The sequence below is a fragment of the Leptodactylus fuscus genome, chromosome 5 (assembly GCF_031893055.1).
Source record: "Leptodactylus fuscus isolate aLepFus1 chromosome 5, aLepFus1.hap2, whole genome shotgun sequence".
Lineage (NCBI taxonomy): Eukaryota > Metazoa > Chordata > Amphibia > Anura > Leptodactylidae > Leptodactylus > Leptodactylus fuscus.
The window spans coordinates 53,390,082-53,416,459 of NC_134269.1; the positions used below are offsets into that span (position 1 = coordinate 53,390,082).

Below are 26,378 nucleotides of genomic sequence, written 5' to 3' on the forward strand. Positions count from 1 at the left end.
TGGGAACAATCACTCTGGATAGTAGTCTCTCCTAATGTGTATTAAGATCAGGGCTGTAAAATTATATGAAGAGTTTATCTAGAAGTGAAGCTGAGTTTGTGACAACCCCTTTAAGGTCAGTTTTGGTGTATTAATATACAGTATACCTATGTAAAATGGTCCTTATAAACCAACAAGGTATTTCAGATGGCACTCCATGGGTGATAAACAAGTTACCCGCGTATGGGGGCGGCTTTTTAATAACACGCTGAACCTCTATTTTATTGGAATACACAACAGACTGTTTCCTTCCCCCCTTCTGTCTTCAGAGGGAATCCTTTTGGATGACTTCTGGATTCTACATTATTTCATCCTCCCCACTTGGAAATGTAAACTTTGTTAATCCCTAAAGCCCACTCTTCTTCTGATGTATTCTGAGGCCTCTTGCGTGTTTTCCATCAAACGCCTGAATGATCAGAATACAGACTAGTTGTGTTTTTCAGCTGGTAACGGTGTCCAGATACAGATTGGTGCATTTTCTGAAGCCACTATGTCACCTCTAGTGACCGGCCATGACTAAGGCTGCTTTTTCTCAGGCAATTTTTTGCTTCATTGCTTCTGCTTATTAACCCCCCTGCTGCTGGACTCCTCTGCGTGCCCAGTGTCACACATCTTGTGCCCCGTGGCATGCTCACCTAGCACTGAATGGGATAATCGGCACACTGGATTATACTTCACTCGGATCAGGTCAGCAAATGCTAATCTGTTTTTGCCCTGCGGGGTATATTGACTGAAGTTTCCAGGGAAGTGGACATCTTTTTAATGAGCACTTTGCAGGGTGAATGTGGATGACTTTACATTTAGCTTTATAAGATTTACAACTTTTACTGATCCTTATCATGTGCACATGGCATAGTGTGAAGTATAAGGAATAATGTGCTCTTAGTCTGGGTATTAACAGGTATTCTAGACCAGCTGTTGTAAAACTACAACTCCCAGCATGCACACTTGCTCTGCTGTTCTTGGACCTGCCATGGAAGTGAATGGAGCATGTTGGGAGTTGTAGTTTCACAGCAGCTGGAGAGCCGAAGGTTCCCTACCACTGTTGTAGACTGTACACGTCTGGGAAGATAAAGGATAGTTGTGCGTCTTGTCTTTTACACCAGTCCAAAAATGCATACAAAAATATGTATCTTGTATGTGTGTCTAGATTCTGTTAGTCCCATAGGAAACTATGACTGCACCCATTTCTTAGATTGATTTCTGTCCACTTCAGTCTAACACAATCTTTCGGATGCCTAGCTGGAGGTGAGTCCATGCCTGCTTACTGTTGGCTCTTTGTGACCTTCAAGGTCACAAGTTTACTTAAGGAATTAGGGCCAGCTTAGTTCCCGGCTGACATTATCCTGGGAAGCTGCTTGTCTGCGCTCACTTCCGCTCACTTCCTGCACTCTCGGGCCTTGGTGTTGCAGAAGTGATCTGTCTTGTGTCCATCTCCAGAGCCTGGGAAAGCACTTGTCAGAAAGGTGAAGATTACAGTCTTGGCATTCTGGGAGGTTTTACTGTGTCGGTGACCGCAGATAGTGTTATTCTTTGATATTGGATGTGCAAGATATTTTCCTTTAGAACAGAGGGGAAAAACGCCGGTAAATAGAAATCTTCAGAGTTCTTCTTCAAAGACTTTCTAAAGAAGAAAACATTCCTGCACCTGCCAAACCAGAATTCAGAGGTTTGGTATCAGAGTTTTCTTATGAAGGACAGGTAATATGCATGCTTGACATAGTCCGATCCTTCATTGTGATAAAAGATCTGTCCTGGTCATGTGGTGGACACACATGGGTCCTTGAAGACACTTTCTTTATAAGGGCTCGCTCACATAGTGCAAGAGGGGGTGGATTCTGACGCCGAATCCACTTCACAATAGAGGTCTCTGCAGACTGCTAGCTTCCTTTTTTCCGTGAGCAGTATGTTCCGGCTCATGGAAAAAAGAAGCGAGTTGCCCTTTCTTCAGGCGGATTCCGCAGCTGAGTCTGCCCTGGCGTCCACCTCGCGACAGCACCCTCTGGACTAGGCCCATTAATTTTGGCCTACTCCAGAGTGGGAAGCCGCAACAGTCACGGCAGGTGCATTTTGGTCCTACTCTGAGGCGGCTTCCCACATCAAAATCAGCACCAAAATACATGGTCCCGTGCCCCATGTGAACTAGCTCTAAGGGTTCATGACAGCAAGCAGAGATCTTGACAATAGCAAGGAATTCATACGGAAAATATATTCAAAAGTTGACATTTGTTATGGAATAAAAAAATTATACAATTAGGCTTAAGCCATAATACTCTTATTATCATTTTGTTGAAACGTTTGATTAAAAAACCCAATACAATATCCATTACCTCTCTGGTCAGACAAGCCCTTTAACCCAGTGTTGGATAAGCTTCACGTTCTGAGCCTGTTGCCCCTGGTAAAGCCCTGTGGTCACTAGGGTGTAAGCGTTGGTAGTTGCTTTTATTGGCAGCCTGTGCTTGGTACATTTATATTAGTGGGGGGGAAACCTACCATTTTTGGGCATGTTGGCACAGTATGCCCAGGTGCGTTTTTGTTTTTAACCTTTAGGTACTATAAAGAAAACACTTTGCTTTCTTTCGTGAAGGAGCCATTCACAATCTAGCTGAAGAGCTTCATGTGTCAGTGTCTGGGGGATTTGCTGTGGAGGAGAAGTCAGAATGTGAATTCCGAGCCTACCAAGAAACAACGTGTTTACTTAACTGGCCTGCCCAGGGTATATCTCTTACAGACTGAGCCTTGTTAGCTTTCTGGAAGTCACAAGGCCTGTTTGTAACAAGCCTTCACCTAGGCTCCACAGTACTGAGCTATAATTGGCACAAGGCGCTCGCTCCCCTCTGTATGGACACTGGTGTAGCAGTAAGGTGTTCGTGCAGCGAGTAGCATGGCTGGTGCTGGGTGATCTCTGTGCCCTGTACACGAACCACGTACTACTCTTGCAAGAAAAATGCACCCATTGTCCTGTGTGATCTACTATCTTACACTATATAGTTCCCAGCATTCATTGATAACACAGGCCTTACAAGGTGTGCTCGGACTAGTAGTTGTATAATGCAGCAGAATCCTGCTCGCCTGTGTCTGATGCTGCAGTATACTTTAATATAGCCGGAAGGGCTTTTTAATGCAGTTTAAATAAGCATTAAACCTTTTTATGACTTGCATTAGTTGCTGGATATTACTTGGGATTTAGATGCCAGCTAAACCCCTGTGCGGCGGGTAAAGACGCCTATGGCCAGTTTTAACCATGCGTTCAGTAATGACTTCAGCCTCAATCTCCTGGCCCACGGACTTATCCATAGTTAATTAAACTGGCGTGAATTATGGGGCTAATCCCTTAGGTGGCCGTTCTCGAGCAGAGCCGTGTTCCTTCCAGCTTCTCATTTGCTTCGCGTCTTATGTAGTAATCGTGAAGTAATTTTACTGTTATCTCATAAATGCCAATTATTAGCGATCACCTCAATTGAAGAGACTATAAGCGTTTTATAGGCCATGTGTACAGATAACATGTTCTTGCCATCGAAGGTCACCAACGTATTCTATCAAGTCTTTGGCATGCTTTGTGACAGCTACTCAGTCACCGTTACATTTCGCTCAGCGTAAATGCTAATTCTGCCTAGTTCCGGGTGGGCAAAATCCAAGATCCAGGTATTTTTGTGACCTTAAAGTTTTCTGTTTGTGCCTAATATTTTGGCCTGGTTATCTACATAACTTATGTCAGTCACTAGAACTGCTTCCCGGAAGGTGTGTAATAGTATCTAGAAGAGCTTTATCTACTCCCGACCTCGGTCTTCGGGAGATAACCCAGTCAGTACATTAGGGTTAATCCACATAGGACTGAATCACTGCAGATTATATGGGCAGCGCATTACTCTAGCAGTCAAGTGGCTAAGACTTTACACACCTTATCCACATGCTCTGGACGTTTTCTGCATGGAAATCGACTTGTGGCGCGATTTCTGTAGCGGATTTTCTCCTGGACTGCAGGCGGTGAACGACGCACCACATTTGAACTGGAGAAATGCATTACATGTGGATCTACCCTCAGACCAGGTTGGCACATGCAGGGTCTTACTGTTGCTGCATATAGTCTGTTGTAGCATCACTTTGGTTTTCATATCACTTTATTGAGATCTGTAGATTTTAATATTTCTGGTCAATTTCTGTGAGGGGGGGGGGGGGAGTCCACAACATACAGTATAAGGTTTGGTAAATTTCATCCACATGCCTGCTACTGTATTCCCTGTAGGCTTGGCTTCCTTTGATCTGCAACTTTCCAGGGTGTATGGACTTGCCCTTATATGTGGCCACACTGTGGCTTTCCAAGAAATAAGATAATGGGGAAATATCAAACTTACAAGAGGACAAGGTTAGGAATTTGATGTACTGGTGGGTTTTAGTTGTACGGTCGCGGTGCGTGTACTGTTGTACTATGTGTCCAGTATAGATGTCACAATGCGAGCAGTTAGAGCGCCAATACATTCTCTGCTGATTATATAAGAATTGGACCTTATTAGTATTGACTGTAGTCCACGTGTACAAGGAAGAAATGCTGCTTTTGTTCCTCCATGTTGGCGTTCATGACAGAACTTAATCCATAGCTTTCCTGTTGATTTTCATTTATTACGGATTTCCTTGACCTTTTTTCCCTTTTGAACTTTCTTTAGACCCGTCGACAGCTGGTCACCATATCTTAGTGCTTGATATGCAGCTACTGTAAGATGCCGGCGGGAGTCTGCAAATGTCTGTTTCATGTGGTTGTGCTCGTCTTCCGTTTTATCTCCTGGTAACATCATCTTGGTGTCATCTCTGAGAGTTCCTTTAGTCACAAAGTACTTCTTAGTTTCTGTCTGGCCTTGTAAACCCAGTCAGGAACTTGTCATAAGTGTTCTTTATGTTAGATGGCGGTATGACCACAGTGGCTGACCACACGTGAATGTTCTTGGTGTAGTGCCGCCGCACAATGCTATAGGTGTTCGATGCTTAGGGCTATTTGTGGATAATTCTCTGTGCCTCTATTAATATCCATGTGGTTATAGCTAAAGAATCCTGTCTGTATCTCATTGAACACTTTACGGGCCTCAGATACTTGTGGCAGTATTTTATGGTCCCATGCAAAACACGCAGGCAAATAAGGTCAGGATTAAATGGCTAGAAAGTGCAGTGCCGTAGGGTTGTTGGGGTTACTATGAGGTTTCTGGATATAACTATGGAATATGACAGTCTCTTTACTATGGCTATAACCTTATCATGTACATTGAGAAGGGATATCTGACTACAGAGAAGCCCAGGAATCGCAAAAACTGGGGTCCTCAAGTATCCCATGTGAATGGAGCATTGGTGTCCATGTGTGATCACCATTCCATTCATGTCTATGGACCTGACTAAGATATCTGAGCACCATGGGGCACTTTTATCAGTAGACGTCTGACACTACATTTATGTCAATGTATGACGTACAGCATTTACGTCATATTTCTGAATGGTATGTGCCAGAAAGCGACTGGTTTGACTCTTGAAAAAAGTACAGAGATAGGGCACATTCTCTTGTGCAAAGTATAGAAAGTCTAAAGACTGTAAACTTAGTTGAAGATTCAATTGAGACAGATTTTTTTTTTTTGGTAAAATGAGCCAGAGTTTTGATGCATGGGAAAGTGGGTCAGATTTATTAAGGTCTATAGGGTAGATTTATAAATACATCTAAAACTGAACTGGATTCCTATTTTTACACAATTTAAAGTTTGACAGAATTTATAAATTTTTCCTGATGATCTGTTCCATAGACAACGATTGAGAGAAAGAAAAAAAAAAAAAAAGCCGCCTTGTGATCATCTTAGGAGGTTCAGCTCCTGAATGGTGACTGTAATGCTTAGTTGCAGTCATCTAGAGGCAGAGCTACTATTGCAACACACACACACACGCACGCACGCACACGCAGAGGTTGTCCTGCACAGCCACCCTTGTCTCAATCGTGACCTGCACCCCCACTTTTTCTTCCTATTCATTGTTGTACACTAGAGCCCCTGGACCTGAGTGTATCTGATGTGCAGCCCCTTTCTGTGATGTATCTCGTGTCAGGCGTGAGAATTCATTATATGGCCACTATAGACTGACATGTACACAATACAGGAGCACGGCTGTGAGCGCGCTGCTAGAATGTGGCATTTGATTTACCACTCGCTGACTCAAGTCTCACACACTGGTGAGGAACACGGTGAGCTATGAATAAGTTATTCCCCTCTGTTCTGTGCTGTTCCTACTCTTTAGAAGCATTCAGGCTCTCCAAGCCTATGGACAGATACTGGAGCAGACAAGAGCCACCTCCATATAAACAATCCCCAGCTTGGCTGCTTGGAATGGTCTGGTGAAGAGTTACGATTTGTGTAGCATGGCGCCTCCTGCTGTTCAAAGGATATAACAATGTGCATGTCCATTTATTGAGCTGATGGACGCACATGCGCAGTTACAATCACCCAACAACTAAATATTCATCTTTTCTTCCTTCCTGACTGTCTAATAGAAATTGATTTTTGTCGTACTTGTCAGTGAAGGAGCAGAGCCTCTATAGTAACGTGGTAGTATAGCGGAGACTTCTGAGAAGGTAGCAAGAAGTCACTATATTGTCAGCTGTCACAAGAAGGATTGTCTTGAATAACCTCCTTAGAGGGCCATGTGAAAGTGATGTCTACCAGAAGACCGTCTACCCCCAGAAGACCACTTATCAATGCAATTTTGGTTAGTCATCTCACAGGTTTGTGTGTGTGTATAGATTGATAGATAGATTTATATATTATTTATAGATATTTTCAGACTGGAATTGAGTTTGAGCGCAGATAATTCCCATCCGGAGAACAGCGGATCACATACTACGGATAAGTTTTTGTGTAGTAGAAACTGAAGAGGGAAAAGTTTTTCTGTGCCAGGCCATTCTGCGGAGCTCTTAGTGGCTTTATGCAGATTGCCACTATTTTAGCTGTCGCCATTGTTGGCTGTGTGTAGAATTTCATAATTTCCCAATTTTTCTTATATAACTTTATTGGGGTTATGCAATGTCCTGATATAGTGGTTTAGTGCGAATTCCATTGCTCAGCAACAACTGCCGAGCTGGAGAGCAGCACTCTACTCTGAAACGGTTAAAGCCGTCTCTATTAATAAGAGTCATTCAGCCCCCCTAGTCTCCTTCAGCTGTAAAAGGATATCGCTCAGGATATGGTTTAAGAGAAGGGGGTGAATAAAGCCCTCCCCGTGCATGCACAAAGCTGACATTGTTCAGACCCACTGCCAGCCCCCTGCCCAGAGTTAGCTGCAGCGCTCTCCCTATGAGAGGATATTGAGTTCCCGTTATCTTGTGATAAGTGATCGGTTACAGAAGCTTTTTCTGCACAATGGCTCAGTCACAAAACCTCCAAAACACCTTCCGCTTCCATTTAACGGCTATTAAAAGGCACATTGTCATCTTCAGGGATGATTTCAAGGATTCTTTATTCAGGAATTTCTGTACAGATGGGGCCTGTATATTTACAGGAACCTCCCAACAGAGCAGGACACAAAATGAGGCCTATTAAGTCAAATAGGATGCTTTGGGATCGCGCCTTCCTGCATTAACCCCTGAACCTTGCACTTTTAGTCCTTCCTCGCCATGCTTCTTTATGGGCGCTTCCTGTGTGGTGCTGGGCACCTACTGTAGGCTTTTTCTGGCCTCTTTGTTCCCCGCCAGCTTGGGCTATTTTAGTTATGATTACAATGTCTGTAGCAAGCTCGCTGTTGTGTCTGGAGGAAATTGCGTATGATTTTGGTTTAACCGCTATTCTAGTCCAACACAGCAAGTATGTTTTTATAGGTGGCTGTGTGGTTAACTGTTAAGTGTCATGCTTTTGCCTGTCCTGAGACCCCTGTCCTTGGCGATACTCGTAGTATGTGTTTGACTGTTATTCCTTCCTACCCCACCAAACACTTGCACACTCTGAACTGAACATGTATGTGTTAATACAGCAACAGAAGACTGTCAACCACTTCCCAAGCCGCTCTTTCCCCTGCCATCTGTTGTTGGATAGTCTGTTTTCTCCCACACCGTACATGGTGGCCAGTCCCACCAAAAATTGGCAGGGTCGGCACACATACATCAGCTATGTGCGGACTAAGTATTAAACCTATAACAGGACCAAATAGGAGATTTAAACACATGACCTAATATTGGACACCTGAATGTATGGTATCTGCTGTGGGCAGTGGTCTTGTGGATGTGTTGTGCATTCTCTACCGCCATATTTCAGCGCTGAGGACACTGATGTCACAACCTCTTATATTAATTGGATCTTTGTAGGAATAGGTGTCCAAGTCTCCTACCTGGGGCTGTTATTGGTTTAATACCCATCTCCTTTTACTTGACAGCCTTCTCTTTAGAAGCACCATTACATTTATGAACCAGGAAGATCAGGATGACTTGAAAAAAATGCCAGGAAGCTAAAGCAGTAATGCTGTGGTTGTGGCTTGATACTCCATAGCTAGAAAGTCCTTGCACAGAGTCTGCCAAGTGACTTTAGGGACATGGGCTGCCATCACCTGTGGACGCTGTATTACTCTCTATATAGTGACCTTCTGTTAGATCCTAGAACTATACCTTGAATATTTACTTCCTGTCTAAGCCGATAACTTCAGCCCATCCCTCATTGATTCTGCAGCTGCCGCCATTCGTTTACCTCAGCACTGCCGCTGGCTCCTGTCCAGCATGTAGAGAAGTGAAATCCCTTTAATGATAGGCTGATGGTTCACTGAAGGCTTGTTTATATGGAAAGATGGCTGCCTCACACTTGTGCCGTTATAATAGACTTGACGCATCCTTACAGACTTTATTATGTAGTCGGCTTGTGGCTTTAGTTGGCTCTTGTGAGTGTTTATATGTGATATAGTCCTTTCTTTGGCATAATGGCTGCCAATCCCCCATCCAAAGCCACCTTGTAGTGTGTATTTGTCATAAACATGGCTTCAGAGATAATTCCCATGGGATAATGCTCATGTGCCATAGGAATGAAGGGCATCAGCATAGAGGATGGGCGTCTGTCACTTACCCCTCCAGTTCTTGTGAAATACTTCAGGGCGCCAAGCCATGTTGCTAAGTGTACAAGTGAGTTGGGCAAATCTGTCTGGAAGCCATTCAGCGTGTTTGTGGTACTTGTCAGTACAGGATGTAGCCGAGCTCTAGGACCACACTGGTGGTGATGATGATGCATTTTCCTTTTCTATATTTTTGTGATTGTTGACTTGTGTGGTGTGAACTGGTTTCCTCCCCCTCCCCCAGTACGTGATGATTTTTCATTACCGCAGTCCTATAGCACGCTGCCACCAATAACTAGATTCTGACTACTGCTCGCATTGCTGGTCTATAGGGGAAACTATCTGAAATTACATGCACATACTATGTACCATATTACACTGGAAGTATATGCAAATCTGTCCTCCATGATGTAATTAGGAAGACAGTGCCTCAGTCATGCAGCCCAATAGAGGGCGCTCCCTTTAACATCATGCCCGACCTTCCCAGAGGCTTTTGCTGCAATGATGTGGGATTTTACCAAGTACAGTCTCTCAGCCGAGGACAGCTGTTTCAATCTGATTGGATCTCTTCAGCCCGGCGTAGAGAAGACTGACTTGGCAGAGGTGAGAGGCTTCTAGACAGGGTTAAGGGGATATCGTCACTCCTTAGAGGGCTGCATGACTGAGGCACTGTCTTCCTAATTACATCATGGAAGACAGATTTGCATATTCTTCCCATGATCCTTTGCACAGTGGAGCGCAAATGGCTTAATAAGACTCCACACACATAAATGGTGGTCTCTCCCTAAGGAGTAACGATATCCCCTTAACTTCATATTACACTGGACAGGGGAAAATACCTGCTGGCTGAATTGCAGAAAAGATGTCCTTCTAATGGTTGTGTTTTGTTGGCTATTTAGTGCATTGAATTGATCTAATGGTGTGTTCATAGAGCCTAAATATATGACAGTCTGTGTGGTGGTCTAGCAGGGGCGCCCGTTCAGTCTTTAGTCCGTAATGGAGGGTATAGTTGATAAGTGTGTCAATGGAAATGTCAAATGATTTCATAGAGATTATTTGCGGGCAAAAAAAAAATTCATATGTGGCTAACTTCCTCAGTGTTATTCCCCAACATTGGTTACATTATAGCTATATTGCAACAACGTTTAAAAAAAAATTTTTTAATTAATTTAACTTTTTGTGATCCATTATATAGGAATGCTATACTGTTGCATTGTTTATTGTGGTACAATAAAAGCTGCATATCCTGGCAGGCCAGTAACCTCCTGCAGTATATTGGCCTTGATAAGGTGGGTTGGGTTGTTTTCCCCAACACATTGGCAGTAATTTATTACCCTATCAATACTAGTTTTCTAGCATGGGTGATAATACAATACGTCTTTATCACAAGGCCCTCTGCTGCCCCATAGACATAACACATTCTGCATCTTGCTTGACATTCTGGTGTGGGCTCGGGCAGGGACTACCTTTATTATAATTCGTGCCAGTTTTCCATTGAGGTACACAGTGGTGCACCCAAGAAGCCGGAGCCGCTTTTTAAGAAGACGCGCATATGAAACAATCTGCCCCAGTAACTTAGGGGTTGGGGTTGCTATCGGATGCCCAAAACTATATCTTTAGGTGAGGTGTTACCCATCATTGTTGACCATGACTCATCTGGGATTGTTATATTACATAGCATGTATATTTTTTTTCCTCGTTGACTCTTCATTTTTTGCTCTGGCCAGTTATACAGTGAAGCGTCTATAAGACAGAGCTTTGCGGTGCCAACTTTTCTCTGGGCTGTGTATTTTCCAGGTAGTGTTGGTGCCAAGTCTGCCGACCGGCTGGCACACGGAGGATTAATGTGGTACTTTTTGTTACTTTTATCATTGTTCAAGGAGTTTAATTTGACAATACATAAAGTATTCCTTCCAGTCCATTGACCTTTCTATAAGCTTCTTATGTGCGCAAATGTTGCGGTTTCACCGAGTTGCTTAACAAAGGGCTAATTCATAGGATTCATTTGTGCCAGGTTGCAAGCGGGTAATGGATAGGGCACCTTTCTTGTGTAAACACTGCGTCCCTTCCAAGAGGCACTTGTGTGCGGAGTAATGCTATACCTGGCTGGATCACTCTGTGTACCTTATATTGTGGATACTTGGTTATTTCGGGGCCTTTCTGTAAGTCACCTGAACATATTTCTGACTTTCTTTAAAGCCGTTGTCCGAAAAGAAAGTGATATTTCAAGCTGGCTCAGAATGGGTTAAAAAAAAAACAGAACAATGCCCCTCTACTTCTGTTCTGTTGCTTACTGGATCCGACCTGCAAATGGGGACCTTGCAAATACGAGAATGGGGGCGGTGGGGAATTGGAGTGGGAAGTACCTATTCTGAGCAGGCTTAAAATGTTTCCCCATTGAGCATCCACTATAATGAACGGCAGTCAATGGGATCTGGGGTGCAGTACTATATAGGGCACAGTGTCGGTGGCTTCCTGCCTGGTGTTGGGTTCAGTATGGGGGTTGGATTTGACCCCATACTGCTCACCAGTCTGCCTTCCATGGATTGGATATTTATGGTCTAGCCTAAGAATAGGCCATACAATCTTTGTCTTGGACATCCCCCTTTATAGTGGGCCTGATACACAAATATTTATCTTGCCAGACTCCTCAGCCTCGCTCCATTGTCAGTGTGGCTGCAGCACATCTGTTATAAGCGTTAGCACCAAGACTGTTCCTGAAACAGTGCTACACCTGTCAACTGGTTATGTTTGGTATTGCAACTCAACCTCCTTCCCGTCAGCCCTGCTTACCTGCAATACTGGGCACAGTTTACATGTACTAATCTATATGGTTACGTGATGAAAACACTGACTGGTTAGCATGGGTACCATCAATCCCATGTCAGAGTTCTCTGTCCAATAATTCATTGTGTGAACAGGGCTCTGTGCACATCTTGGATTACTATGGCACTAATATACAGATATATAATGTCTAACTCCTGTTGTATAGGCGGAGAACCTCCTGTTGGCCTGCTGCCCACTCCTGTATCTGACTGTGCACATACTGATATTGGACATGGCTCACCAGATGTTACATTAGTGTATTGTCTGTTCTGTATTCAGTGCACTTCAGGAACAGCGCGGGCACGCAGGCCTGTGTTATAATCCAGAACTGTCAGATTGTGTTCCTGGAAGTCCACGTTGCCTGCTGCAGATCTGAATGGCTGTGTTAGGGTGCATTCACACTGAGTAAACGCTAGCTTATTTTGTAGAGTAAAATTACACTTGTAAATTTTGCTATCCCATTGACTTCAATGACATTTTACAGGCGTATTTTTACAGGCGTATTTTTTACAGGCGTATTTTTACACTTGTAAAAAAATATCATTGAAGTCAATGGGATAGCAAAATTTACAAGTGTAATTTTACTCTACAAAATAAGCTAGCGTTTACTCAGTGTGACTGCACCCTTAGACATGGAAGTTTGTGTTTAGAAAGAATGTCTTTTCCATGGCGCAGATCTCTGGCTGCCGGCCTTCTCTGGCCATGTACCATGAACACTTTGAGTATAGGTGCGGGGGGTTGTAGTCAGGGGCACAGCTGTCTGTCCAGTAACCGGTTACAAGCGTCTTTCATCTGACCCAGACCCTGGAGCCAGGAATACAGAATTTTTAGTAGTAGAAGTCATTGTTATAGCTATACAGCTTGCTGCTTTTGCATTTATCCCATATTACATATTCCCCCCGATTCGAGTGGGGGTTCGGTTCTTGTTTGCTGCCTCATGACCAGATGTTACATGTGAGGAAGTGGGAGTTTATGATTCTGTGTTGCAAACAACTAGTAGATACTGCAGCTTTATGGGAGTGATTTGGGGCCATGTTTGGGAATGCGTGGTCACACGTGTTTACCTTTGTCCTGCTGCGGTAGTATTGTCATCACCTGGATCCATATAGCACGCCACAATGGGCCACTTCTAGTGGTATTGTCAGACAATTACTAGGGGTGCGGGGTCAGTTTCTAAGAATCTCCTAAACTACTATGGAAAAATAAAGCTAATGGGTTCCTATGGGCAATAGACCCGGATCTAGCTATAGACACCGTATAGACAGCTGAGTTGTCTCCTGTATACTGTCTTTGTTTCTTGGGATTTACTAAGCTGGGGATTGTGGCTTGTAGCTATAGAGGAGAGGATTGGTGACATTTCCTGCTGTATTATAAGCTACTTTCAGAATGAAGTGTTGGCTGGATGTCACTTCACAGACACTTGTGACGCAGACTACCTTCCCTATGAAGGGTTTCACAATCGCTCAAGTTCACTTCCTGGCATCTGATAACGTGAGAGATTTGTGTCTGCGCTGTGACTAATATGTTATATAGCTTCTCTACCTCCTTGAGCTCTGCTCTTTCCAGCTACAATTGCAACACTCCTTACTTTATTATCTGTTGTCTTCCTGATATTTAAAGACTAGGAGAGAGGTCCCGGGTTATAATGGTAAACCATGTATCTGACTGAGTGACGGCAAGTACAGGCGATATAAGGCAGGATTCGCAAGCTGCAGGACGAAAATTGTAAAAAAAAAAAAAAAAAAAAAAAAAAATCAGTGGAAAAAAATGCAACACTGCTGCACTGTCTAAATATTGCCTAAAGGCTAGGGCCCCGCATAGCAAAACCTAGCTAAATAACAAGATGCTGGGAAAAAAATGCAGTAGAGATGCATTCTAATTTTTTTGTAGCATTTGTTATTGAGTGTTTCTTCCCCCTCCCCCCAATTAAAGCCCCTGACTCCGTTGAATTCTTTTGAAAAATCTGCTTTTCCACTGCGTTTTTTTCACTGTGGCTCTCTTTCGAATTTTCAGCAGATAGATCACCCTTTGCAATATATAGTGTTCTATGTGGTCAGTCAACAGCATAAAATAATGTCATGGATCTACGTGCCAGGCTTTCACATTGGATGGTTTTTGTGCAATGGGTTTACACCAATTCTTAACCTTCTCCATTCTGATGCTACTGTAAATGCTTTGGATTTTCTGCAATGTTAGGATCACTTTCATTCTATTCTTCCAATGGTGAAGTGTGTCCTAGTGGTGTGATGGACGCACAGTTACTAGGTCTATTACAAGACTCGGGTTGGAAAACTGTATTGTAAGACGCTGTTCACAAAGGGTAGTGCTGCATGCAGCATCGTTCTATGCAACAAAACTGCAGCGGAGGAAACTTTAATGGGATTCTTGAAACTTTTTAGTGGCCCTGCAACTGCACAGCATGTGACCTGACTAGCGGACATGAGGACATTATCACAGTCACACAGGTTTCTTAAAACTTGGGCATGATCCTATTAACCTTCCCTGTATGCCTGGGTGTCTATTATCTGAGTTGCTGGCAGCAGTTCCCTAATATATATTTAATATACGTTGATGGTTTAGCTTGGCATGTGAGGCAATGTCTTGAGTGCCTTCAGGCATCTTAGTAATAATCTGTCTTCATGAATTTCATCACTATAATGTTTTATATTCAGTGTGGTACAGGAGAGAGGGGGTTAAAACGATGCAGCTACAAGTTGTATGTTCTCATTTCCACAGGACACATGGACAGCCATTCTTCCCCCCCCCCCCTCCTCCTCCTCCTTATTCCACAGCTTCATAGTTTCTAAATTGATCACAAGTCTGGTAATGTTCCTTGGCCTTATCCCGCCGACTACTTCCAAGATTCTGAGACGTAAACTGCTGATGGCCTGGGATTTTCTGACAGGCCGCAGCCAGATTAATAACGGCCTGTGATGTCAGTGCACTGATGCTGGGGAGCCTCATAGATCTCAGGTCTTTGCTCTACATACCAGTCACACTACAGTATAAGCAGGAATGGCTGTGCAATACACACTGTACTGTAGCATGAACTGCCTATAGTTCTTCTGACGAATGATTACAATGTTATATAGTCTTTTACAGAAGTTCTTGAGGAATCTTTACTTGTGTCTTGTTTGTAAAATCGGGAATAGATGGCTGAGGTGTGAACACTGAGACCCTCCACAGATTTTTCCCGTCTGTCATTCTGTATATGGATCCTAGTGACCTAAAACCTGCTGTGCACATTTTATATCTACAACATGTCAGTGTGTGCTTGATCTCCATTCCAGGATTCACTCTTTGCAATGCACAGGATGAAACCTGTTGCAAATCCACAAAAACTCTATTTGTAAAGTAAATGTGGACATGTCTTTAAAATGGTGTTGGGCTGCGTAGTCCCAGCCGCCGGTACCTCGCCTCTTGATGTGAGATACCTATAAATCTTTCCTATATCTCAGCTACCCTATCTTATTGGAATGCTATAACATCAGGAAAGCGATTTTGCTGCTTCGCTTCAGTTCGAGCACTTCCTTTTGGCAGCTTTACATCACACACAGGCCTGTTATTACTTAGTGATGTGTTCAAGGAAGCAAATGATTTCTTCATGTGCTGGTCAGCAGGCCAAGACTTGCTCAGACAAGGAGTAATTGGGGCTCCGTTCTGTCATTTGCAAGCTAATATATTTACCTGGATGACACCTGGCTGCTTTGTGGTGTCTTTCACCTCTGCCATAGCCGTATTACAGGCACAGCTGTCTTTGTACAGCTGATCACTAGTGAATTGTCCTCAGAAGTCACTTCTACAGAACAGGGGACATTTTTTTTTGTCTAGCTGCCACAGTTTGCATTTTATGGCTGTGAGAATTTTTCCGATCTTGCTTCTGTTTGCCCCACCTGTCTTTCCAGGCGTTGCGTTCTCCGACATATCAAACCTAAAACACTTTCTATTTCTGAGCTTTTCTTTCAGTGTACTTGGCCTGAAGCGGAGTTCGTCCAGCCCTTCTCCTTCCTTCCCGGACTGTCTGGCAAAGGCTGGTCATGTAGTTCCGTTTTTGACTTTTATAGGTCTTGATCAATAGGAATAAATACATATGTTTTATTACAGTTTAATAGGCTGGCAAGCTGATGGCTTCTGTTCTCTGCCCATAGTCTAGTCTGTCTCATCCACCCATTTCTTTCCTCTTTGGCATGAAGCATGTTAAGGCTACAGCCAGGAAAAATTTACAAGCCACGTGAAATCACCTCATATTCCCTCTTGGGAGTGCAGGGATCTCTAGGAGCGGCTTGTTGGATATGATTTCTGATTATTAGAATACTTTTTGCTACCTATTGCCATAGGATTCTGTGCCACCCACCTCCATATGGCTATATGTATTATCTGCTATGGACTCCTCTGGTCTAAGCTCCCACAGTTGTCTGTACTGTACAGGAATTGTTCCTTATGTTCACCCCCCATAGAGTGCATAGAAAGCGATACCCAGAGCCAATGTGTATTGATACACATCCAGTGGTGATAAAGGAGGCAGGAAATGAGATGTTTGCCTCCCAAAGACTAAACATTAGGGGGGAGGGGGGTTACTTGCAGCTTGTAAATCTCCGTATAGGTCTCTGCTGTATCCAAAGGTTAACACTAGGTACCAAGGTGTGCTCTTCACAAATCTCCACTTCAGGGTTACACTGTTACGCTAGGTTCACACTAGCATTTGGCAGTCCATTCTGTGGTTTCTGTCTTCTGCATGCAGAAGACGGAAACCTGTCAGATCAGGTCCGGCCGTGAGCACCGGTCAGCGTTTTATGCTCTCCGCCGCGTAACTTTTTTTTTTTTTTTTTTTTAAATCTGACACACAGTACTGCATGTCCAACTCTGTGTCCGGTTTAAAAAAAACTTTCGCGGCGGAGCGCATAAAACGCTCACTGGTGCTCACGGCTGGACATCTTTCAAACCCATTCATTGAATGGGTATGAAAGACTCCTGCAGGTTTCCGTCTCCTGCTCAGTTTTGTGCAGGAAACGGAAACCTGCATGAACGGAGACCGGGCGCAGATGTGACCGAGCCCTTAGCCTATCTATCAAAAATTGAGTCTTCAGTAGTTACCTTTTTTTTTTTTAATGGCTAACTAAAAACGATGACAGATTGCAAGCTTTTGGGATATCTCAGATCCCTTCCTCAGGCAAAGGTAAACTATGCCTGAGGAAGGGATCTGAGATCCCGAAAGCTTGCAATTTTACATCATTTTTAGTTAGCCATTAAAAAAGGTATCCACTACTGAAGACTCTCACTTCTTTATATTTCCTGTCCACTGGCTAACACGGTACAAAGATATTTTTGCCCTAATCTATCATGAGTTAGCCCCTCCATGGGGATTTTTGTATTCTGTGTGGGGAGAGGGGAGGAAGCCACTACTAAATGGCTTACCTCGCAAGGAAATGGACATTTTGGAATCCAATGGTCTGGTTTTTCGAGGTCCCCAGCACATTAGATTGATCGGCCAGCCTGCTGAAAATGGTGGGCTTACCAATATCATATTGTGTATGGTCCACTCTAGATTGCTTCCACCCACCATGATGTTCAGTTTGGCAGTGACCTGAGGGCTCGCCTGTGTTCCTGAACTTGAAGTAGACCAGTGGATATAAGTGTAGGTTTTCACTGTCCACCGCCCACCCCGAAATGTTTGTGAACCAGCTTTCAGAATGCCACGGTTGCTTTTCCTTCAATAAAAAAAACTAGATGTAGGCCTTTCTATACATGGATTTGCTAAAATTTTGGTGACCTGACAGTTTAGCAGCATCAAACCGAGGTCTACACTTTAGATGATAAATTGAGCACTACAAAGAGCTGCATATGGAAATCTGAGAAACCTGGTGCCAAGCCTGGTTCTGACCAGATCTGTCTGGAATGTAAATTGTAGGACAGAACCCTAAAAATACTTGGGATTGTCCTCCCACAGCTCGGAGAAGAGAATGAATGAAAGGGTAATGGAGTCTATGAATTTATCTAGAAAACCTCAATCCCAGCTGTTGGGCTGCCGTTTTCTATTTCCAGTGTACAATCCAATCGCTGTTCCTGGGCCACAGCCGTAATCGTCTAAGGCCAGCAACACAGATGCTTTGGCTCGAGAGATGGCAAACTTTAGTCTGCAAACACAGGCTGAATTCACACACCCTCCATTGTTGTGGGTGGTTTTATTCTGAGCGGTGCTGAGACTATATACTGCCATCCTTGGTGAAGACCGTATAGCCTTTTGCCCACCTCCTAGATGTGTTATTCCCGGTTAGACTTTGTTACCAATTTCATTCACTTTAGAAATTTTATTGGTTTGTAAAAATAAAATAGAAGTTTCACTCCCCCCCAAGGAGCAAAACCCACAAAGCTTTTATATGGTTTTCTAAACCAGCCCCTTTGCCTTTTTGGGAGAAGTCCTCGCGTTCTGTCATTCATTTTGGGAATTAGTTGTCCTTCAAGGCATAAATCATTCAAGATGTTTCTTGAATAACATTTTGTCTTTCCAGGATGTCCCTAGACCTAAGGTAAGAAAAATCTAGCCACGCTCTTCTGTGTTATGAAACAGATGGTTCGTTCTGCAGAAATAGCATGGCCGATTCCGGTGTCTGGCCAGAAGGGCGGACACCATGGAAAATGGTAGTTATTATCTTCCAGCCGAAGAGTCTTCTCCAGTTTAAACGTCTTCTCTAAAATTCTTGAAATGCAACTGGAGATATGTCTGTGTCTGTGGTTGTAGATTTCGGCGTTTGGCCTGTTTATGGCAGCGATTCTTATACCACTGATGGACCAAAAAAAATATGGTATATGTACTCTAAAATGTATAGCATATTCATATTCAGGTGTACATGTGGGACCTACACCTGTCTCCACATAGGGGGTTCCTTAGGAAAACCCTGTCTCTTGTTGGCCACCTCACTGGGCAGGGATTGGGACAGGCCCCTGACCAGTAGTTCTCCATCAGGGCATTGTTTTTTGTTTGACATTGGCTCATGGACATTCACTTTAACCCTTGTTTTTGCTGTAAAGATTGTCTCCATTATTACATTGCACGGTGTTGAGATTTCCAAAAGACGGACAATAATATCTTAGCTTGACTCTTAAGTTTCTCATAATTCGCTAGAAGGCCCATTTGTATAGCAGCTTCCATCATGAGCCCATCGCTAGGAGTTCCCATTTGTTACGTCTTGAATATAAATCCATTGTAATATCCTGCAATTTTTAATATCCTGCAGAATTTTATTTGAATATGTTATAGACTTCCTTTCCTTCTCTGGTAGCCGGACACAAACTGCTAAAGGGCACAAGTCGGAGAGCAGAAACTCCCATGTTGTCACCAGACGGCCTGACTGGAGCTTTCCTGTTTGCTCTTCAGTGTGTTCCCTTTTGCCTTTCATCTTATAAGTAATGTCCTCCTAAAAGCTTCATCTCTACCTGAAGGACTGGACGTGCCCTTTACTAATACAGCGTGCCTCTTTATTTCCCCTGTGTAGAACAGATTTATAGAGTATAGAGGGGTTACTACATAGGCCAAAGCAGCTATAATGAAGGCAGCACACAATCAGCCAATATTAGGAGACCTTCTCACCATGGCCATGGAAATAACTTGCACAAGACTATCATTCCCTACTCCTATGCAGGCAGTAGGAAATCTGTCCCCAGTACCTATAAGATCAGCTCTGTAGGGAGTGATGTTGGGGACAACTGAATCCTGCGCGCTTCCCCGTGTCTCAGTTGCTTATATATCACTGTTTTTACTGAGTTTATATATCCATTAGCCACAGTAAAACAGATTGAGAATTGCCTATTGCTTTTCCCCTGTGGTGCTGCTGCAGGGAAGATGAGCCCTTGTAACCTGTTGGCGCTATATAAATAAAATGTATTATTATTATTATTATTATTATTATTAACCTGCGTGGGATCCCGGGAACGGCTTATTACAGCAGGCATCTTATCTACTGATCTGATAAAGCTTCTAACTAGCCACCATTGTCACTCTATTATTTCTTGGGAGAATGTCCTTTGTAACCTTTTTATTATGCCTTCAACTTCCTTAAGGCCTTGTGTGCACAATCCAGCAGGCCTTGTTTGGCAAGCACATGAGACCTGTCAGAAACCGCGTGCAGGGACAAGACGTATATCACTTGCATATCATATTAATAATGTACAGGTATACTTAGAGCAGTCAGATGACGTTTGACATATTTGCAATGAATATGATTTAGACATGCCCAGTGACATTCATTGCAGCGTAAGACTATGAGATTACATATGGGGTGACATGTGGGAAGTGCACCATTCCCACCAACATTAGAAGTGGTTAAACATGGATTTCTGTAAAACTCTGGACGTTCGCTGCCACATAAACTTCTGCAGACCTTCATTATCTCCAGCTGTCCGGCCTCAAGTGGTGGTCTGCTTTCTCTCCAGCCCGTAGGCAAAGCCTTGTGGTTGGGCATGGCCACTAAAACGTGCAGTTCAGCCTCTAGAAAGTGTAACATTTGTTCTCCTAAATTACGTGTATTTAGACGCTTATTACAGGCGTCCTCAAAGGGCTTTTTACATCCAGGGACTTGGTGACATGTCATTTTTCTTCTGTGCCACATCATCGGTTTCCTCTCCGTTGAGTTTTTCCCTGGCATCGGCCACATTGCAGCAGCGCATTTCCTGTGAAGCCAGCCAGTCTTTTTCTATTTATTGCCTTTTTGGATATTTTTTGCTGAGATATTTGTCTTGTGTTTTGAAGTGGCGTGATGGAGTGGTTTAGGTGAAATCTGTTCTCATATCTTCCATTATACTTTAGGGAGAGTTTTCCAAACCATTATGGGGACAGGCTTGGTTGTCCAGACTTGCCAAAAGCCAATTTTTTTATTTATTTTTCTCCGTATTATAAATCAATACAAATAATAACATACAATACAAATAATTAATGGTTAATACAAAAGATAACTGACAAACTGCTCCTAAAGTCTGTAGTAATTTGTCCAATACTTGTATTTTATCACTTTCTTACTGTAGACAGGGCAAAGGGGGGAGGCTCCTGCTGCAGCTACATATTCTTCTGCCTGACACAGGACAGTGAGGAGAAGAGATAGAGACAATTTCTTATATACATACACATACACGCACACAATTTTTATTTAGCCTTATATATTTTATGATGCCAACTCTGTGGCTTCTGGTGTAGCTGGATCCTTAGACTGAGTAGGTACAGACATTGCCCGGCTAGTGATTTTGTACATCCTGTACTTTTTGGTATACATTTTGCACTTGCTGTAAGATCTGTTACCTAGAATGACCTGCTTGAGAACATAAAGGGCTGCCTTCGGTTGTCAGACACAGCTGAGCGCCGCGTACTCTGCTGTATTCTAGCGGCGGCCGTGTAAGGGCTGCTGTTAGCTTTGGCAGGGTCTGCAGGTGCCCCGTCACTGGGTCCAGATCTGCTGATTTCCTCTGATGAGAACGCTGCCCTTGTTTAGTACACTACTGGCTTGTGGTTAGGTCAGCACTGCACTTCTGGATGGGTTTGCACTTGTATTGTTTTGGGGTGTGCCTTTTATTTATGTGGCTTCATGTATGTAAATATAACCTTTCAGTGGTGTAATTATATACTACGCTGCCACTAATTTTTATGGTGATCTGTGATGTTTTGTTTGTGCCCTCTGGCATACTAAATTGCTGTGTTTTGGACTATCATTATATATAGATGATAATTTGGCGTTGCACACAACTTTCGGTCTCGGATATCTACAACACAATGGAACTGCACAATAAAACTGAACTCTTCTGTGTTAAGTAGCAGTCGCAATGTCCTGTGTAAAAGCGAATTCGTGCTGGCTTTTTGTGGCTGGTAAGGCTAAGCTCACATCTGCATTGGAGTCTCCATTCGCAGCGAGTGCTCAAAATAGTCAAAGTGCTGCAAGACTTTTTTCGTTGGGCAGTTTTGGCTTTATAAGAACGGACACCCAATGCATCCTTGTCCTCTCCCACTGGTTCTTGGCTCCCTGCCGATCTCCGCTTCCTGGTCCTGACAGGATATAACTGCTCAGCCAATCATTGGCCACGCTGATGACCTGTCTAGCCAATGAGCTAGAGGGATCAGGAAATAGACTGGCAGGAGGTGTAGCAGTGAATCAGTAGGTTCAGTAATGCTACTACTTTAATGAGGTAATATCTTATGATATTATAGGATAGAGGATAACTTCGATTGTCAGCAATCCTGTCCTTAGAACCTATTCATTCTCTCTGAATGAATGAAGATGCAGGGTGCGTACTTAAGCTGCCACTTTGAGGACCGCAGAACTGGAGTCCTATTCTCAGGATTGGTAGGGGTCCCAGTGATCTGCACTGACCATGACGTTCTCCCCTCTCATATTGATAAGGGATAACTTCATAGCTTGAAACAACCTCTTTTTAATAAATTTGCTTTAGTTTTTAACCTACTGTGCATCTTTTGTGTAAAACCTCTTTACCTGTCAGGTAACTTTTTCATTCTAAATTGAGCAATTCCTATATAATAGTTCTGCGCGTTATCTTGTTGGACTTTGTGTGACTGTCCAGTGATGACCCTGGATGCGTGGTCTTTAATAAGGCGGCTCACATTGCTTGCGCTTATCCATTGATAGCTCACTATACACGGGCCCTTGTTTATGATATATGCTACATTGGAGCCTCAATGTGCAGCACAATCTCTGACTGTGGTGAAATCCTCTGGGACGCTTCACAGGCTGGCCGCCAACTTCTCTATAAAACGGGCCTTCTTTTTATCCCGTTTTACCCACTGCTTACTACTCTGCCTGGCAGGAGCGTGTCTTCATTAAAACTCAACAACACAACACATACTCCTTAGATGGAATTTTGGAAAGCGGCCAGAGAAGTCCACAACAGCCGTACCACAAACATTCCTCCGCTAATGGAAGAGCGTTTAAGGCGTTTACAGGCCTTGGGTAAACAGAGGTGGAAAGGCTTTGTGTCCTTTGTCAGTGAAGTGCAGTTAGAAGTTGATAGCAAAGATATCCCATATATACACTTCTTTGTTCTGTGGCTTTATTTGTTGGCATATATGGCAATGATGCCTATTGTATAGTTAGAAGTATCTCTGAAACTTAAAACCAATCTAAACTATGAGTTATAGACGTTGCTTAGGATTGTGCTTATAAAACATGCCATTTTACTCAGTCAACACCAGCCTTTATTGACATCACTGGAATCCCCTTTTATTGACATCACTGACATACTCATTATAATAATGTGCAGTTTCCGTATGTCATGGCCTGGGCCACACATGATATTCTTCCTGCTGTGGGCACTGTGTGCTGTGGATATGCAGCAGGGAATATTTTGCATGTGTCCAGATGAGAACAAATAGCATGTAAGTGAGGATGCCGTTTGTTCTCTGGGGATACTAGTGATGCCGAAAAAGGATGGCTCTGTCTATCTGGGTAAAGAAGGTGGCATAAGGCACAATGTTTGTTTGTTTTTTTTGGGTTTTTTTTAGTGCGTTTCGGTGTGCTTGCTGGCATTAGAACTGCCCTCACTTACATAGCGGAGTAATGCTAATCTTCACCATAATGCAAGGAACAACAACAAAAGTTTTTCTAAGTGCCCCTTCAAGCACCAGTCCAGAGCTGACGTCTGTTCAGTATATCCTATAGTGTGCTGTGCTGGGACGAAGGAGTAAAGTTCACCTTACAGCAGTTTCCTGGGATTAATAAATGTTTGGCTGTGGGCGCACGGCCCTCCTCCATAGTTATTAAACAGTGTGACATGCTCTGACAGTCTTGTCTTGTTTCTGACTTAGGAATTTACTGTAGCCCCCCTGCACTTTACTATCCCTATGTACTATCACTACTACTCCCCATGTCTATAATGAATCCGTTTTAGCATGTGTTTTTTCTTTGCATTTCTAAGAAACTTCCAAATTCCTTACATTCTTATAAAAGCTCAGAATTAAAAATGACATTAGAAAAACAGGTGAGGTTCTGTATAAGCCTTTATAGCGACCTGTATGTGCTTAGTGTGAATTCAAGCAAAGACAGGTCACAGATATCTATCTATCTATCCATCTATCCATCCATCCATCCATCCATCCATCCATCCATCCATCCATCCAATTCTAGTATAAATGAATATGTGATCGTTATGTAACATAAAGCGATGGAAATTTAAGACGTCTTTTTGTTTCCTCCACAGATGCAGCAATTATTTTATGAAAATTATGAACAGAACAAAAAGGGCTATATCCGAGACCTTCACAACAGCAAGATCCACCGAGCCATCACCCTGCACCCTAATAAGAATCCCCCCTACCAGTATCGTCTACACAGTTACATGCTGAGCCGTAAGATTGCCGAGCTTCGATATCGCACCATTCAGCTCCACCGGGAGATTGTTCTCATGAGCAGATACAGCAACACCGAGGTTCACAAGGATGACGCACAGCTGGGAATAGCCCCGTCCTTTATGCGATACCAGCCACGCCAGCGGGAAGAGATCTTGGAATGGGAATTTCTTACTGGCAAGTATCTGTATTCAGCCGCAGATGGACAACCGCCTAGGCGTGGGATGGATGCCTCACAGAAGGAAGCTCTCGATGATATTGTGATGCAGGTTATGGAAATGATCAATGCAAATGCCAAAACCCGTGGTCGTATTATTGACTTTAAAGAGATTCAGTATGGGTACCGTAGACTCAACCCTTTGTATGGAGCGGAGTATGTTTTGGATTTGCTCCTTCTGTACAAAAAGCACAAGGGCAAGAAAATGACGGTACCTGTGAGGAGACATGCCTACCTCCAGCAGACCTTCAGCAAGATTCAGTTCATGGAGCACGAAGAGATTGATGCTAAAGAGCTGGCAAATCGAATAAACCAAGATTCAGGTTCTTTGTCGTTTCTTTCTAATTCCCTTAAAATGTTAGTCCCATTCCAGCTCACCTCGTCCAAGGTTGAACACAAGGAGCCCAAGGAAAAGAAGGTCAACATTCTGGTCCCGTTGTCTGGTCGCTTTGAAATGTTTAGTCGGTTTATGGCCAACTTTGAAAAGACTTGTCTCATTCCCAACCAAAATGTGAAGCTGGTCATTTTGCTTTTCAATTCTGATGCCAATCCCGACAAGGAAAAGCAGGTTGATCTTATGAGAGATTATCGGGTTAAATATCCAAAGGCCGATATGCAGATCTTACCGGTTACCGGAGAATTCTCCCGAGCTTTGGCCCTAGAAGTTGGATCTTCTCAATTTAGCAATGACTCTTTGCTATTGTTCTGCGATGTTGATTTGGTATTCACTACGGAGTTCCTTCAACGCTGTAGGGCCAACACCATCATAGGCCAACAAATCTATTTTCCAATTATTTTCAGCCAGTATGACCCCAAGATTGTGTACGCTGGGAAGGTTCCCAGTGACAACCATTATGCGTTTACACAGAAAACTGGTTTCTGGAGGAACTATGGCTTTGGCATTACATGTGTCCATAAAGGAGACCTTATTCATGCTGGAGGTTTTGACGTTTCTATTCAGGGGTGGGGACTGGAGGATGTGGACCTGTTTAATAAGGTGGTACAAGCAGGTTTAAAGACTTTTAGAAGTCAGGAGGTGGGTGTAGTTCACATCCACCATCCTGTGTTTTGTGACCCCAACCTGGATCCCAAACAGTACAAAATGTGTGTGGGGTCCAAAGCATCTACATTTGGTTCTACCCAGCGGCTCGCTGAACTTTGGCTTGAGAAAAATGACCCTATGTTTGGTAAAACCATTCATACAAATGACTCTGTGAGGACAGCGTGATGAGCCAGCACCGCTGGCAGGACATGAACCTTCTCATAGCCATCTAATTTATTTTTTCATTTTTTTTTTTTTTTTTTTTAATAGTTAAGGCAATATAGTTTTGTTAAAATGTTTTATGCAGAGTTGTTTGTGAATGAGCGTTTTGGACAAAATGAAATGTGATCAGTATTTGCCTTTCAACCATTTGCAATATGACAACTTGAACAGTTTTTGCGATCAAATCTGTGTATTCTCACATTCCACGATGACTAGAATTTTTTTTATTTTTATTCCTTTTTCTAGCGTACTCCAGATCCTAATGCAAACAAGTCAGTGTGAACAGGTGCACCTGGTGACTTTATTGTTTGTGCCACTCCAGATCGTAATGTTTTGTACGTGCGATTTTTCACCAGCAAACGAGCGGCTACTAGTCTATAAAATACAAAGTTCGTAGAGCGAGAAGAAACAACACTTGTGTTATTTGGCATTCCTGTTTAATTTTTTTTTTTTTTCATATTCCCCCCCCCCCCCCCCCCCCCGCTTCTAAATGCCAACTTGGTACAGGTATTTTTTTTTTTTTTTTTTATTTCCTTTGTTTAGAACAAAATGTACACCAAAAATGTAGAAAATATGCAGAGCAGAATTTTTTAAACAATTTGGTTCCGGGTTTCAAAGGTTGCTCTTTGTTGAATGTCTTT

General features: G+C 43.2%; 1 protein-coding gene across 1 annotated transcript in view; it reads left to right on the forward strand.

Moving 5' to 3' along the window:
- Positions 1 to 26,168, forward strand: part of CHSY1 (chondroitin sulfate synthase 1) — a 32,929-nt gene extending 6,761 nt beyond the window's left edge. The window contains exon 3 of the mRNA XM_075273121.1: positions 24,109 to 26,168. Within this exon, the coding sequence (XP_075129222.1) occupies positions 24,109 to 25,701 (1,593 nt within the window). The 3' untranslated portion in view covers positions 25,702 to 26,168. The remainder of the gene's footprint in view (positions 1 to 24,108) is intronic.
- Positions 26,169 to 26,378: the final 210 nt, after the last annotated feature.